Source organism: Rhinoderma darwinii, chromosome 2 (assembly GCF_050947455.1).
Source record: "Rhinoderma darwinii isolate aRhiDar2 chromosome 2, aRhiDar2.hap1, whole genome shotgun sequence".
Lineage (NCBI taxonomy): Eukaryota > Metazoa > Chordata > Amphibia > Anura > Rhinodermatidae > Rhinoderma > Rhinoderma darwinii.
The window spans coordinates 112813669-112831601 of NC_134688.1; the positions used below are offsets into that span (position 1 = coordinate 112813669).

General features: G+C 42.5%; 1 protein-coding gene across 4 annotated transcripts in view; it reads right to left on the minus strand.

Moving 5' to 3' along the window:
- The window catches only part of ANKRD52 (ankyrin repeat domain 52), a 119761-nt gene that overhangs the window by 91620 nt on the left and 10208 nt on the right, over positions 1 to 17933 (minus strand). For all 4 annotated transcript variants that reach the window (XM_075852152.1, XM_075852150.1, XM_075852151.1 and 1 more), the window contains exons 2-5: positions 10253 to 10336; positions 6975 to 7053; positions 6043 to 6113; positions 5246 to 5446 (exon numbers count right to left, since the gene is read on the minus strand). In XM_075852152.1, the coding sequence (XP_075708267.1) occupies positions 5246 to 5446; positions 6043 to 6113; positions 6975 to 7053; positions 10253 to 10336 (435 nt within the window). The remainder of the gene's footprint in view (positions 1 to 5245; positions 5447 to 6042; positions 6114 to 6974; positions 7054 to 10252; positions 10337 to 17933) is intronic.

Below are 17933 nucleotides of genomic sequence, written 5' to 3' on the forward strand. Positions count from 1 at the left end.
CCTCAGCCTATTGCAGGTTCCCGAAAAGTGTTGCAGCTTGACTGCGAGTCCCCCCTTGGTGGTTTAGGCAAGTCACTGCTGTTTAATTGGTGGTCTTGACCCTAAATGAATGTCCCTTCAGAAGGCAAGTACAGTGGAAGAGGGCTTAGAAGATGTCTCTCAGATCCAAAATATTGATCTGCAAGTAAATTTGAAATGCTGTGGGGAAAGGGAGTCCAAACCAGGGCAATGAATCCAAACACACAGTTAGCAGATTGCTGGGAATGGGATAAAATGCCGCTCTGAGGTTGTGCTTAATCCTACATGTCCTGGTATACTTATGTGTTACGCTATTCCTACTTACACAATGTGGGAATAGAGTCTGGCAGAGGGGGTTGGGGTTTGTTCTGAGACATCTAATTGACTTGATATTTTAGGCATTGTATTCCGCAGATTGCCTTTATGAATGCCGGATTTAAAAAAGACAGAAATATATCTACAAGGAGAATCCCTCCTTTGACCAAAGTTCCTGGACTGCGTGGGGTCCAACTCCTCATTCGGAAAGACAGGCATGCGTAGATAGGATCATCCACCTGAGAGGTAGGAAGTGTCGATTCTCACCGGAGTAGGTCCCTGTGGACTCCCAGAGAGAAGAGTGCTTCCTTGTCTAGAGTTGCATAACATTTGTTCTAGCGGGAGCGGATCAGCCTTTGGAGTGACTGGTATTGTCGTTCGAGGCCATTCTCTATGCCCAATTCTACACATTCTACCCAGAATCCCCAAAAAAAAAAAAAAAAAAAAAAGGGATGTTCCTGGGGAAAACATCTACTCAAAGAATGGATAGCATGAATCTTTTACACAGGGAGAAGAACCCTGGCTGTCCGGGTGTCAAATATCATCCCAAGGCATTCCATCCAGTGGGACAGTGCGAGCGAGGACTTTTGGTTAATGACAGTCAAATTAAACCTCTGGAGAGTAGTTAGTGGAATCCTAAAACTGGAAAATGTCATTGTGGAGGGGACCTTCACCAACAGATCGTTCAAATAAGAGATTATGGCAATTCACCTGGAACGAAGAGTCAGGATTGCTGACATGAGCTTGGTGAACACGCTGGGCGCAGTAGCAAGCCCGAAACAAAAAGGGCCACAAACTGGAAATGATGGGAATCAACAGCTAATTAAAGAAAACGCTGGTGGGATTTGGCAATGGGAAAATGTAGCTAAGCACCATGCTGATAGAGAATAGGAATCCCCCCTGCTCCATGGATACCAACCGCATAGATTTTTTCTAGAACCTGCAGGTGTGCACAGAACAGTTAGGCCCCATGCACACGACCATAGATTCCGTCCAGAATTACAGATCCATTCATTTCTATGGCAGACGGACACCTTCCCATATATTTACGGGAAGGTGTCCGTGCCGTAGAAACCGGTGCTATTTTTTATTTTATTTTACAGACCGTGCTCCCATACTTTACAATGGGAGTACGGCCCAAATTCGGCCAGCTCTGCCCATAATCACAGACCATGATTACTGGCACGGACGTGTGCATGGGGCCTTAAAGTTATTTTTAAATTGCCTCACTGAACCATACTTGTAAGGGACTACGAAAAGATTTGTGTAAAGCCTGTGGAAGCGTTCTAAACTTGGAGAGAATTTAAAAGGGTATCTAAACTTTCAAAAAACGTTTGACATGTCATAGTTACATGTCAGAAGCTTTGATCGGTGGGGGTCTGTACACAGACGCCCAGCGATCGCTAAAACAATGCGACAGAAGCTGTGCTACTTAGTTTCTGATCAGCTTATCTCAGACAGCCGATAAGAAACGAAGCAGCACACTGTCAGATTGCTTCTGCTGATTCGTTTTACCAATCGGTCGTGTCTCAGCGCTCAGACCTCCACCTATCAAACGGTCAGATATGTCACTATGACAGGTCAAATGTTTTTTTGAAAGTTTAGTTACCCTTTATAGCTTATAAAAAAGCAAAGCGTACATCGTGTTAACGTCAAAAGGTATGCACCTTCCTAGGGGTAAGAACAAGAATTCTGTCTGAACCCGAAAGACACCACGCTGCGGACCCAAGTTACATGTAAGTGGGCAAGCCAGTCCTCCTGAATATAGAGAAGTCCTCCCACCACTCGAGGAAAGTAACTCAAGTGGGGATAGACCTTCATGTTGAAGCAGGCATGGCAGAAAGAGCATTGAAGCTCTGGGACAGGACTGCAAAGAAAGCTTTGGTCTGGAAAAAGTTCTCCTGGGCTGGTATCAAAAGAGCTTTGTGACTTTTTCTGCTTTCGAAGTAAAGTCACGAATGGAACAAAATTATGGAGATCATCTAACTTGCTGGCGTCTGGGAGGAAAGAGAAATCTCACCCCCATTTGCCTCAGAATTATCATCCAGGCACTTCCAAGAATGTTCTTCCAGCAGCCTTTCTGCAAAGCGGTTTCCATCGTCCATGACTTGAGCCAGAAAAAGTGACTATTGGCTGCTACTCTAGCTGCAAAGAGACAACTCTAGGGAAGCTTCGCATAAGTACTTGGAAACATGCAGAATTTGGGACACGAGGTCCAACAAATTCTGAGGCTCACATGAAATGACCCCTTGATGCAGCTGCCCAGACAGCGCAGTTCTAACTGGAAATGCCTCAAATAACCCTGAGGTAGAGGGGGGGACCTGTCCAGTGAGCTCCTAGGTCACTTTTGAGACTTGCTCCTCAAAGGGGGGGGGGGGGGGGAATCCAGCCGGAGTGCCAGGCTATCATCAGGCTGAGACGGCAAACTATCCAATGCTGCGATAACCTGACTGATCTCATATGGCCTGGGATAAAGACCTTTTATTATTTGGTGGTTCCACATCCTTGCCAGCAGCCTCAGAGGAAACTCGATAGGGTTGGAGGGGGGGGGGGGGGGTAAGAAACAATGAGCAGAGGGGACCAGGCTAGCCATATAGGAATTAAGTTATGCAAAGTGCCTGGTTATCCAGCAGAATCCTCCTGGGATGAGGACATGTTCGATAGAAAATGAGAAAAAAAAAAAGGGGAAAACCCAGCTGAGGTGATACCCCAATGGAAGTGTACTGAATAGGGCTTTTTAAAGAGGAAAAGAAGAAAAGAAAAGAAGAATGAACAGATTCAAACCCAGAGGACTAGTCATACCAGAAGTGCTGAGCACTCCTACAAGCGATCCTGCCACTGTGAGAGAAACCCAGTACAGGAAACTTTCTCTCGAGCCTGCAGCAGAGCTGTGAGGTAACCAGGAATCATACGTCAAAGGGGGGGCAAAGCATGCCTGCGCTAAGCAGTGACTGGTGGTCATATTTTGAGCCCGTCCAAACAGAAGAAAAGGCCATACAGAGACCAAGAACTCCCCTCGACCAATCCCTGATAGAATAAGGAAGCGGGTGAAGGATAACATGCCACGGTTAAAAAGAAGCCACGGCTTAAATTTTTGTATCTTTGTTGCCACCGTCACGGATGCTTGTAAAAAAGCGCCGGAACCGTATACAAATGCTCCCCAAATATGATGTAACAGTTACCTCAAATAGCACAAAGACCCCAAATGCTATGCAAAAAATGGCGCTGACGAGGTGGGCAGGCAGCGGGAGACACATGTGAATTGATAGCTAAGGCAGATTGATCTCTCCTGTATATGAGGCCAGACTGCAGAGAGCTATGCCAAAGAAGTGGTGACAGAGAGAAACAATAAAAGATAAGACAAAACAAAAACAAACCCCACGACAGCAGCGACAGGGAAAGGCTATAAATACAGATCCTTCAGTCATTTTTTTGGTGCATGCATGGTGACCTATTTGGTAAATCTCACACTTGAAGTGGGGTTAACGGAATTAAAGTGACGAAAAATGGGTGACTGACAGAGAAAATAACAGCACCTACAGGAAAGTTCGACGCTAACAAGAAGTGATCCAAAAAAACAAGTCTAAACCCCTGTTTCGACCAGCACCTGTGAAATAGAAAATAAACTAAAATAAAACCTGCTAAGCAGGTGGTGTCTGCCTCCTACAGACAAGAGGCTAAAACAGATGAGTCTTGTGTCTGTAGTAATGGTGATATAGCCTGAAAAGGAGGTGCCACTTACCCATGGTGCTGTGGCCCCCAAAGATACCAACAAGAAATCACCAACGCCTTTGCATCATGAAATACTTGTCAGTAGCAGAGTTTTATAATTAAAGGGTTATTCCTGAGACAAATACAGCAAATCCATATTTGAGCTGGGACCCACATTTATCTCCAGAACAGGGGGTCACCAGACCCCCCTACCCCATCTGATGAGGCACCTGCAAGCCGCTGCATCTAGGCATAGTTAATGGAGAAATAGCTTCATGGTTTTCGTAACTCCCATAGGAATTGCACGGCCACCTCTCAAATAAATTTTCACTTGGATGTAGCTACATACATCTTTTTTTTTTAGATGAGAATAACCCTGTAGCCCCTTAAAGAGACTCTGTCACCAGATTATAAGTGCCCTATCTCCTACATAATCTGATCGGCGCTGTGATGTAGATAACAGCAGTGGTTTTTATTTTGAAAAACGATCATTTTTGAGCAAGTTATGAGCAATTTTAGATTTATGCTAATTAGTTTCTTAATGACCAACTGGGCGTTGTACAGAGAAGTGTGTGACGCTGACCAATCAGCGTCATACACTTCTCATTGTTACAGTGTGATTGTGCAGTGAAAGAAGCTGGGCTGGAACAATGAGAAGTGTAGGACGTTGAATAGTCACTGATTGGTCACTGCGTCATACACTCCTCTGTACAACACCCAATTGGTCATTAAGAAACAAATTAGCATAAATCTAAAATTGCTCAAAAATGAGTTTTTCAAAATAAAAACCACTGTTCTCTACATTTCAACGCCGATCAGATTATGTAGGAGATAGGGAACTTATAAACTGGTGACAGAGCCTCTAAGGACACGGACAATTTTGGATGAGGACAGAACAATGTATTTTTTTTCCTCTTCGCATCTCAGCGCTCATGACTTATTTTTTGTTTGACATACCTGTATGAGACTGTATTTTGCGGGACAAGTTGTATTTTATGGAGGCGCTATTTTTAGTTATATTTACATTATGGTTTCATTTACATATATTTTGATTTTCGCAAAAATGCTGAAAAAAAAGCCCAAGTATGCGCTAACAGGAAATATGGTCTGACAGCCCTGAGGGTCCTTCAATGGACCCAGAGCGGTCTGCCCATCTGCCAATTTGTGTAAATTGCTTCTGTGGATCCAAGTAAAGACATACCTCTACACTGCCACTGAGCACAGCATGGTGAAGTACAGTACGTCCTGTCCGATCTGCTATATTGACATTTTTCACAATTCCTATTAAGGTTTCTGCACATTTAGTTGCTCTGTTAGCAGCTGCAGCATGTAGTGGAGTTTGCCAGTTCTTGTCCCGAGAATTGACGTCAGCAGAGTGCTTTACAAGAAGAGAGACTGCCCTCTGTAATAGACAAAATCATTGCGTTAAGACAAACATAGTTAACAAATGTTAATAAAAAAAACATTTAGGTTGGAGAACCTGTTCTATTTTAAGAAAGTAGACACCTGGCACGTTATGATTGTAAAGTGCTGGGTGGCATTTTCATAGATGCCTTCAAGAAATTTTGCATCCTAGCAAAGTTTCATTTAACAAAAAAAAAAAAAATAGAAATGCACAAAATTTCATGCTTGTGGGAAAAAGTCTGACCCGCATATGCCCTTGGCAGTTTAAAGGGTTAACTGTGAGCAGACAGTCTGGCTAGAATCAAATAAAGCTCAATGAATTCAATGGGTGACAACATAATACATGGTCACACCGAGTTCTAAAGATTAAAAGCTGCTCTATGCAGCAGTTCTCCAACCTGGCAAATAAAGGGGTTCCTTAGCACAAAACACCCCTCTCTGACATCCATAGGTCCCAGATAAATTATTCTAGTGAGCCAAGAACCACTCCAACAGGAGAGGATTCATATTGTGTACAAAGGAGTCCTGAAATCCAACCATAAAAAGGTGGTTGAATCTGACCAAATACACAAGTGAAATCACAAGAAAACATACCTCATTTCGTGCTGCCGCAGCTCGGTGCAAGGGAGTAAGCCAGATTGAATCTTTTGCATTAACATTAGCACCTAAAGTTAGGGGGAAAAAATAAAAATTTATTTTGCTGAAAAGATGTTTAAAATGACATTTGGATGCAATTTTTGTATGTAAGGAGGTGTGGTCTAATCTTTCACAAACATAAACGACATGTCCGTTTTTTGTGCGTATTTCGCTCATCACGCATCCATTGAAGTCAATGGGTGCGTGAAAATCATGCATGCCACACGGAAGCACTTCCGTGGGACGAGCGTGATTCGCGCAACCGCTGTCAAACTATGAATGTAAACAGAAAAGCACCACGTTCTTTTCTGTTTAAAAACATCCAAACGGAGTGTCATAATGACGCAGCCGCGCATCATACGGGGCTGACCCACAGAGCTGTTAAGTGCCTTTTGCGCACGCAAAACGCAGCGGTTTTTGCGTGCGCAAAACACAAACGCTCGTGTGAACCTGGCCTAATAAATAGGCTTAGTTCATACGGAGCATTTTGCAGGCAGAAAAAAAATAAAATCAAAAAACTCAAAATTCCTTTAGGAATTTTGAGGCCGATTTTGACCTGCCTGCACATTTTTGTTGCGGCTTTTGCGGCTCTTTTCGCCCGTGGCCATTGAGGACAGCGGGCAAAAAAATGCAGCGAAAAAAGCTTTTTCTGTCTCCCTTTGATTTCAATGGGAGGTCAGAGGTGGAACCGCAGCAAGAATACCGCCCGGGGGGAAAAAAACGGTTACGATCATAATTCGCGAATTCAACCCTTTTTTGCCGTTTATTCCGACAAATCAGCGCCGAAAAATTCTGAACTGGGCCTTTAGGAAGCCAGCAGTCAATGGCAGCGCCAAAAACGTAATTATAAGCAGCTTGTGATCATCTAAATTTTTTAATTCATAATTTACCTGACTGTATTAACAGTTCCATAACGGGGATGTCTCCTAAGTAGGCAGCAGCATGCAGGGGAGTGCGTCTCTCTTGGTCCTGTGAAAATGGTAAATGCAACATATGTGAATAATTGAGAAAAAACTAAATAAAGCAAAAAAAAGTAAAAAAGAGAAACTAATTTACATTAGGCTGTGTGTTACTCATAATTCAGAAAATGTCATGCTTGATAAAAATAAAAAAGGATCGTCAGAAAAGCTACGGTCTACTGGTACATTATCACAAACATTGGTCATGGGGGTGATTTAGGTCATATAAATAAAGGAGCAAGACTAAATACAATCCTTAGACTAAAATAATAATGTCTGTATGGGATGTTATGATTTTAAGGCCGGATTCACACGAGCGGGTGCGTTTTGCGCGCGCGCAAAAGCTCCGTGTGTTATCAGCATATGATGCATGGCTGCGTGATTTTCGCGCAGCCGGCATCATTATGACACTCTGTTTTTATGTTTGTAAACAGAAGAGCACGTGGTGCTTTTCCATTTTCATTCATAGTTTTGACTACTGTAGCGCGCATCACACGGGAGTCCGTGTGCGGTTTTCACGCACCCATTGACTTCAATGGGTGCGTGATGCGCGAAAAAAAAAGGGGAAATATAGGACATGTCGTGAGTTTTACGCTGCGTGAAATTCACTGACAGTCTGAACGGCCCCATTGACTAACATAGGTCCGTGCGACGCGTGTGAAAATCACTTGCGTAGCACGGACGTATTATACATTAGTCTGAATAAGCCCTAAAAGGAAGCGGTCACTGAAAATGCAGTCCAATCTGCAGTCAGCATGTTATAGATCAGGAGGAGCAGAGTAGATTTATATACAGTTTTGTGGGGAAATTTTCAGTATAACTTGTAATTTATTTAGTTTCCGAGGACTAACTATGTGATCTATTGGGTTATGACATGTTAAAAACCATCATAGCTACTATGCATCTGTGTTAAATGTGTATGAATACATAAATGTGTTTATTTCCTGTCATGTACTATGGACGTTTGTATTGTACAATTCTTTCAATAAAACGAGTTTAAAAAAAAAAAAAAACTTGTAATTTATTTATCTAAATCCCTGCTCTTTCTGAGATTAGGAGTTCTGTGGGCGGGCCCTACTCAATGATTAACTCCTTAACAACCACCCAGTCTTGACGGCAGGCAGTGCAGGTGCTTCGTTTACAGCGACGTCTTTTGGCATCGCCGTAGGAGAGGCTGATGAGCACTCCTGTGAGCGTTCATCCTCTAAGCAGGAGCTGTAACTTATAGCAGCCTCATGAACACAGCTGGGATGAGGAAAAATTCAGGCCCCAGCTGTTTAACCCTTTGATCGCCACAGTCCAGGACCATGGAATGATCAAAGGGAACGTCCCTCTTCGATCAAGTCACTGGAAACCCGATGCTGTGATCGAAGAATCCCTCTGCATTCAGCCCTCGGGATCTAGAAAGAACCCCAGGGCTGTCGGTTCAGTTTGCCTGCTGTTCGGGCACACTATGTGTTGCCCTAAGAGAAGCCTGTGTCATATTGACAGTGTAATGTACTAGCATACAAGAGTATGCAAATACAGTAAGTAAAAAATAAAGTTATAAATAAAAAATTATCCCTTTGTAGTAAAAAAAATAAAATATCCAAAAGGCTGTTATTTTGCATAAAATATATTTTATTGCCCATACATTACATAAAACACCTACATATATTAGGCATCTACATGACCCCAATAATTAAATTAACAGGTTATTTAGCACAAACTATAAACAGGATAAAAAAAAAATTAAAAAAAAAGACCAAAAAAAACCCATCTATGCAGAAAATCGTTTTTTCTTATCTTCTTGCCATAAAAATAAAATTGTATCTTAGTGATTTTTTTTCTACCCCCAAACCGTGCCAAAAAAAAAACAAACAAAAAACTATTTCATCCTGATACAACAAGGACTCAGCCATGTTCATGAAAAAAAAAAAAAAAAAGGAAAAAATAATTATGGCTGCAGAGGCAAAAATATAACAATTTAGCTGGTCGCTAAGGCCTTTTCAGGCCTGGTCATAAAGGGGTTAAAAGCCTTCTCTGTTCAAGTGTGCAAACAGAGATAGCTGTGAATCATTGAGTAGGACCACCCACTGGACTCCTAATCTCAGAAAGAGCAGGGACTAATATCAATAAATTGAAAATTATACTGAATATTTCCCCACAAAACTGTATTCTACTCCGTCTACTCAGCTTCTCCCACACGGATTTCACACAGGGACCTTATTCAACTAATTATGTGACTTCTGAAGTTAAAGAGGCTCTGTCACCAAATTCTCAAATCCCCATCTCCTATTGCATGTGATCGGCACTGCAATGTAGAGAACAGTAGCGTGTTTTTTTTTAAAAAAACTTTCATTTTTGGCCAAGTTATGAGCTATTTTATATATATATATGCAAATGAGGTTTGAAATGGACAACTGGGCGTTTTTTTTGTTATGTCCAACTGGGCGTGTATTGTGTTTTTAACTGGGCGTGTTTACATGTATGACGCTGACCAATCAGTGACCAGTCAGCGTCATACACTCATCTCCGTTTATTTACACAGCAGCGATGTGCAGCCACATAAACAGAGACTAACGTTAATCAAGTGTCCTGATAATGAATACACATGATCATCCAGCCTGGACGTCATGTGTACTCAGAATCCTGACACTTCTGACTCTTTTCTTTGAGATTTCTAGCAAGGTAAACAAAATCTCGCGAGATTACAGAGGTAAACGAGATTTTGTTTCCCTTGCTGCAAATCTCACAGAAGAGATTCAGAAGTGTCAGGATTCTGGGTACACATGATGTCCAGGCTGGATTTCATGTGTATTCATTATCAGGACACTTGATTAATGTTAATCTCTGTTTATGTGGCTGCACATCGCTGCCGTGTAAATCAATGGAGACGAACAGACACGAAGCGGCTGAGCGCTTGGTGGGAGTTTCAGTGCTCGGGACCCCAACCAATCCAAACTTCTGACATGTCACTATGACATGTCAGAAGTTTGTCAAACGTTTAAACACTATACTTAAAGTGTAGCTAGTCTATGACGCCTGTACAGTCATTGTAACCCCTGGGCATGGGTATAAAATAAATTATATAAAATAAGGACTTGTGTGAAAAATGTCCAAGAACTCCAGGCAGTGAAGTGATAAGAATAATAAAAATATAAGAGATAAAATAAAAGTTATTCCCATATATAAAAAGAGTCGCTTCAGCAATGTGTCTTGCCACTTACCAAAACGTTAACATTTTCCTTCTGGCTCAACAGTAATTGTATTTCTTCTAGGTTGCGATTGAATATTGCTTGGACCAGTGGATGCTAAAAAGAAAGAGGAAATACTTACATTGCAGCATAATTCAAAACGTAACATTTTAAAGCTGTAAATAAAAGCCCGGTAAAGCTGCGTTCACATCCACGTCAGGGCTCAGAACCCTGACTGACAAGAGGTTTACATTTCCATTAGTTTTGTCACGATACCAGAATTTGGATTTCGAGATCAATACTTTGTGTAGTATTGAAATTTTTAATGCCAAAACAATACTGTGCCAACAGTAATAAAAAAATAAAAAATAAGTTCTCCCATTTTCTGATGTGAGGCGCGTGGTGTGATGAATTTTGAATGCGCCTCACATTGAGCGTATGTTCAAACGGAGTGTTTTTCTGGCGTAATTCGGGGGTTTTACGCCTCGAATTACACCTGAAAAAACGCCCCTAATACGCCTACAAACATCTGCCCATTGCTTTCAATGGGAATTACGATGTTCTGTTCCCACGAGCCTTTATTTTACGCGCGTCTGTCAAAATACGGCGCGTAAAATGATGGCTCGTCAAAAGAAGTGCAGGACACTTCTTGGGACGTTTTTGGAGGCGTTTTCATTGACAAACAGCTCCAAAAACGGCCGTAAAAAACACAGCGAAAAACGTGAGTTGTTAAAGAAAAATCTGAAAATCAGGAGCCGTTTTCGCCTGAAAACAGCTCCGTATTTTCAGACGTTTTTGCTCACTGCGTGTTAACATACCCTAATAGTAATTAGCCCCATCGTGTTTCTCAGTCATAATGGACAACATTGGGTTAATGTGTAAGGTACATGATGGGGTTAATTACTAATAATGTGAGGCACATGGAGGTTAAATTAATCACATCTCGTGCCTTACATTAACCCGTTAGTGACCGGCCCATCGTGTTTTTACGTCGGTCACTAACGGGCCTTATTCCGATGCCATAGACTTTTTACGTCGCGGCATCGGAATAAGTAAACAGAGCAGGGAGCTGTCAAATCTCCCTGCTCTCAGCTGCTAGAGGCATCTGAAGGCTGGGGGCATCCCTGCTCTGCCGGGTGAGATCGATATTAGTATCGATCTCACCCGTTTAACCCCTCAGATGCGGTGCACAATAGCGAGCACCGCATCGGAGTGGTTTTGGAGAGAGGGAGGGAGCTCCCTCTCTCTCCCACCGACTCCCGGCGATACGATCGCCGAGTGTCGGTGTCTGCGATGGCAGCCGGGGGCCTAATAAAGGCCCCCAGGTCTGCCTGTAATGAATGCCTGCTAGATCATGCCGCAGGCATGACCTAGCAGATGCCTGTCCGTTTTAAACGGACAGGCATAATACACTGCAATACAAAAGTATTGCAGTGTATTATAATAGCGATCGCAGAATCGCATATTAAAGTCCCCTAGTGGGACTAGTGAAAAAGTTAAAAAAAAGTTTAATAAAGTTAATTAAAAAAAACGTGAAAAAAAAATAAATGAAAAACCCACTTTTTCCCCATACATAATGCTTTACTATTAAAAAAACAAAATAAAGTAAAAAAGTTACACATATTTGGTATCGCCGCGTCCGTAACGACCCCGACTATAAATCTATTACATTACTTAACCCGCACGGTGAACGGCGTAAAAAATTCAATAAAAAACGACAGAAAAATTTCTGTTTTCTGTGAATACTGACTTTAAAAAAATGTGATTAAAAAGTGATCAAAAAGTCGCATCTACTCCAAAATGGTACCAATAAAAACGACAAGTCGTCCCGCAAAAAAAAAGCCCTCATACAACTGCATCGGCGAAAAAATAAAAACGTTACGGCTCTTCAAATATGGAGACACAAAAACAAATAATTTTGAAAAAAAAAACGTTTTTACTGTGTAAAAGTAGTAGAACATACAAAAACGATACAAATTTGGTATCGTTGCAATTGTAACAACCCGCTGAATAAAGTTATTGTGTTATTTATACCACACGGTAAACGGCGTAGATTTAGGACGCAAAAAAGAGTGGCGAAATTTCAGATTTTTTTCTATCCCCCCCCCCAAAAAAGTTAATCAATAAATTCTATGTCCCTCAAAATGGTGCTATTAAAAAATACAACTTGTCCCGCAAAAAACAAGACCTTATACAGCTATGTCGACGCAAAAATAAAAGAGTTATAGCTCGTGGAATGCGACGATTGAAAAACGTAAAATATAGCCTGGTCATTAAGGTCTAAAATAGGCTGGTCATTAAGGGGTTAAGTGAAAGAAATAGCGTACACATCATAAAAATGACGCAAAAAATTAGTTGTGCAGGTTATTACGGCTGCGCCAATACCGAATGTGTATATTTTATGTATTGAGACTTGTTTTAACGCTTATCGAAAAAAAAAATAATAATAAAAAAAAAAGTGGTGTATGTGTATTTTTTTAAATTTAACACTACTTTGTTTTTACTTTTTTATTTTTAAACTTTAATGTACTGGCATATGTCTATATACTGATAGTACACAGGCGTATATCTATATTACAGTACATTAGCCTGTGTACGGATAGTACACAGGCAGTTGTTAGGACATACCCAAGTATGCCCTAACAGGAAATATGTATGGTCAGACAGCTCTGGGGTCCTTCAATGGACCCTGGGCTGTGTGCCCATATATGGTATGTCCCTCAATCGCGTCACAGGGAAGCGTCACAGGAATTTCCTGTGACGAGACCCAAGGGGCATCCCCCTTCTCATTACCCCCTTGAACGCTGCAGTCAGCTTTGATCGCATAATTCAGGGGAAAAGCAGGGGAGATGAGGTTTCTTTCATCTTCGCCTTTAGAGTGGGGCTGCGGATGTGTAATACAGTCATTGCCTCGCTCCTGACAAGTGCAGGCACAGTCCGCATGAGGTGATGTGGCCAGCGCAGCACTAATGAGCGCAGGCACTGAAGGCAAAACATGGGGGTGTTTTGCAGTGCGCCCGCCATGTTCGGTCTTCAGTGCCACTGCTCATTAGTGCAGCGCTGGTCGCATCATATCATGCTGACCGCACGTGCACTAGTCAGGACTCAGAAGCGGGGCAGTGGCTGTATCACACAGCTGCAGCCCCACTCTCCTACATTAATGTGTTACGATGCTAAGCTGTGCGGCCGCACAGCTTAGTATCGAAATACATGAATTAACGGTATTGAACCGTTTGAGGGTGCACGGCGTCGACACAAATATCGAAGTTTCGATGCATCCCTAATCACCATCAAAACGACGGAACACCTGCACAAGGAGACAAACGGAAACCATTTGCACCGGATCCGTCAATATTGAAATCAATGGTGATGGAAACATCTGGTTTCCGTTTGTGTCAGTCAGGGCTCCGTTCCGACTGAAAATTCAGACGGAACGGAGCCCTGACGCAGATGTGAATGCAGCCTAAGCCAGTGTACCAATGTTTTGTCTAAATGACCATAACCCAGTTATCAAAACCAAAGCCGCTTCAGGGTGGATTCACATGCAGCAGCTTCTGTTGCACATATTTCTGCAACAAAATTCGTTCCATTCATCTGAAAAAGAAACAACCCTTTCAGATAAATGGAACCGATTTTAAAGCGGTTTCCCAGGAATAAATGTTATTTCTATTTTAACTTGATGTGACATATACAATTAACTTCCTAATATAATGTGTCTTTATATCTTGTGGAGTTACTTCTAATGTGCGGTCACGTGACCGCACCCAGAGTAAATTTTTCACCTCCTCTGACGTTCCATGTCTTTTCTCAGCCAGCACTTCCGGCAGAGCTGAAGCACAGCACGTCATCAACTAGGTTTACAGGCAGTGGGACAAGAGGCGGAGCTCAGAAGAGCACATGAAACATCCGCCCGGCCCACTGTCTGTAACCTAGTTGATGACGCACCGTGTCTCTGCTCTCCCGGAAATGCTGGTTGAGCAAAGACAGGGAATGTTGTCTCTGCTAGTACATGCCCCCTCCTCCTCTGTCTCGTAGGTTCCCGCACTGCCTGCCACTCATCGCCCTCCTCCCGATGGTATATAGTTATTACAGGGGATATATATATATATATATATATATATATATATATATATATATAAACACAGTGACGATGGCGGTTACACACGGGGACTATGGTGGTTACACACAGGTTGTATACAGGTATGATGGAGTTATATCCTCCCTGTACATAACCCCAGTCATCCTCCCTGTACATAACCCCAGTCATCCTCCCTGTACATAACCCCAGTCATCCTCCCTGTACATAACCCCAGTCATCCTCCCTGTACATAACCCCCATCCCCGTGTGATTATTACTGGGTGTGTGACAGTGCATGGGAAAACAGCCTCTGATTTTCAGCTGTTTTTTAAAGAGGCTCTGTCACCACATTATAAGTGCCCTATATTGTACATGACGTGATCGGCACTGTAATGTAGATTACAGCAGTGTTTTTTTATTTAGTTCTGACCTATATTAGCTTTATGCTAATGAGTTTCTCAATGGACAACTGGGCGTGTTTTACTATATGACCAAGAGGGCGTTGTACAGAGGTGTATGACGTTGACCAATCAGCGTCATACACTTCTTTCCATTCATTTACACTGCAAATAGCGATATAGCTATAGCGCTATGTGCAGTCACATAAACACACTGTAACGCTACTCATGTGTCATGACAATGAATAGACATTACCTCCAGCCAGGACGTGATATGTATTCAGAATCCTGACCACTTCTGTAGCGTCTCTGTGAGTTACAGCACAGCGAGATCTCGCTGTCAATGACAGCTTACAGCGTTATCTCGCGAGACTACGTCTGCTATGCTGTAATGCCATGCTGGAACGCCAGGAGTAAGGATAGGTAAGTATTGTTTTTTTTTATGGATTTCATTTGCGGCCCCTAGGAAAAAAATCTTGACCAAATTTTGCATTGTCGCATAGGGCTGGGCAATTAACCGAAAAATAAATCGAAAAACGAAATGCAGCGCAATTAATAGACGCTATCTTCCGAATTTTGGTTTTATCAATTATTTTCCCCCGGTTTAAACTATATTTGCATCTTCAGGACGTAGATACCGTAAGGTCCCTGCTCTACCATTCACTGTGTATCGCTGGACGCGAGGAAGTTAAGTTATCGCGCCTGTCTGCTCCATGCCGCACAGACTAGAGGAGCAGAGGGATCTCCTCCACTCGTCATTGAAACGGGGTTAGGCGAGTATATTATTTTTATCAGGCACTATTGAGGGAAGCGGGGGACTTTATACTATGTGGGTTGCATATATGGGGCATCATACTTTGTGGAGGGCAGTTATAGGGGGCATTATACTGTGTGGAGGGCAGATATAGGGACATTACACTGTGCGCGGAGCACTATGGGGGCAATATACTACGTGGGGGAGGTGTTAGGTGGTAGATTATATACAGTAGTATGCAGCAGGCTCAGGGGATAAATATTAATTCAATGGCATAGCATGCAATCAGGGGGTTTGGCATGTAAAAATTGGTGTGGCCTAAATCTATCAATAATTGTAATCGAGGTTACATGTTCGACTAATCGCGATTTTGATTTAGGTCATAATTGCCCAGCCCTAAGTGTCGCATGCTGTATGTTAAATCTGGCATATGTTTAGACACTTCGGTCTAACTTTATACCACCTCATGCTTTGCTTTCTTTAGACTTTGTGTGCCACGCCCTCTTGTCAGAGGAGTTGCAAAAAGTGTCTAAAAAAATAACTTTATAAACGTGGTGCATGGTATGTGCGGCAGAAATCTGTATCAATTTGAGCCAAAATTCTGGCGCATTTTGTTTAGTAAACCTGTCCCATTTACTTAATGAAGTAAAACTAAAAAGCAGCCAACCATTAGGACGGAACTGACACCATTAAAAGGGGTTGTCTAGGATTAGCAAAACATGGATGCTTTCTTACAGAAACAGCGCCACACCTGCCCATGGGTTGTGTCAGTTATTGCAATGAATTTCCATTAACCTCTTAACGCCGAAGGACGGATATATCAGTCCTCTGCAGCTGCTAGTTCGCGCAGGAGGACGGATATATCCGTCCTGTGAAGGCGCGGGTACAGAGACTGTACCCACACGCGATCAGCGGCAGGAGCACGGCTGTTATACACAGCCTGGCTCCTGCTGCAACTGCCGGAATCGAAGTGCGCTCCGATTCCGGCAGTTTAACCCATTAAATGCCGCTGTCAATAGTGACAGCGGCATCTAATGTGTTTGACAGAGGGAGGGAGCTCCCTCTGTCACCCCATCGGCGCCCCCGCAAACAAATCGCGGGTCGCCGTCGGGTTTCCATGGCAGCGGGGGGGTCTAACAAAGACCCCCAGGTCTGCCTTCAGCATCTGCCTGTTAGGCGATGCCGGAGGCATGACCTAACAGATTGCCTGTCAGTTTTACACTGACAGGCAATAATGCTTTGGTATACGAAGTATACCAAAGCATTATATATGCGATCGGCACATCGCATAGTGAAGTCCCCTGGAGGGACAAAAAAAAAAAAAATGGCAATCAGTTAAATAAAGTTGGTGAAAAAAAATAATAATAATAATTACAGTGAAAATCAAATAAAACGACTTTTTTTGCCCAAAAAGTGATTTTATTTAGTAAAAGTGTCAAAACATAATCACACATACACATATATGGTATCCCCGCGATCGTAACGACTTGAACAATAAAATGAACACATTAATTAAACCGCCGGATGAAGCAAAATTGTCTTTTCGCCCATTCCCCTCATAAAAAATTTAATAAAAATTAATCTATAAGTCCTATGTACCCCAAAATAGTACTAATGAAAACTACACATTGGCCCGCAAAAATCAAGCCCACATCGACGGAAAAATAAAAACGTTACGGCTCATGGAATTCGGCGATGCAAAAACAAAGTAATTTTTTTCTAAAAGGCTTTTTATTGTGCAAACGTAGGAAAACATAAAACCTTTACATATTTGGTATCCCCGTAATCGTGCCGACCCATAGAATAAAGTTAACATGTTATTTATGCTGCATAGTATACGGCGGAAATTTGTAACGTGAAAATCAATGCTGGAATAGCTGCTTATTTTCAATTCTCTCCTAAAATAAAGTTAATAAAAGTTAAAGCGATATATAAGGCTATGTTCACAAGGGGTATTTTGCCGAGTTTTTTGACGCGGAAACCGCGTCGCAAAACTCGGCAAAAACGGCCCGAGAACGCCTCCCATTGATTTCAATGGGAGGCGTCGGCGTCTTTTTCCCGCGAGCAGTAAAACTGCCTCGCGGGAAAAAGAAGCGACATGCCCTATCTTCGGGCGCTTCCGCCTCTGACCTCCCATTGACTTCAATGGGAGGCAGGAGAAAGGGTATTTCTCGCTGTTTTATGCCCGCGGCGCTCAATGGCCGCGGGCGAAAAACAGCGTGCAGGGAGAGGAATATCTGCCTCAGAGTTCCAAACGGAATTTTGAGGCAGATATTCCTCCCCCAAAATACTCCGTGTGAACAGAGCCTTATAAGCATATAAAAATGGTACAATTACAAAATACAACTCGTCCCGCAAAAAAACAAGCCCTTATACGGCTATGTCGACGGAATAAAAAAACAGTTACGACTCTTGGAATGCGACCATGAAAAAACAAAAAATAATCCTTGGTCATTAACGTGCAAAATGGCCCGGTCATTAAGG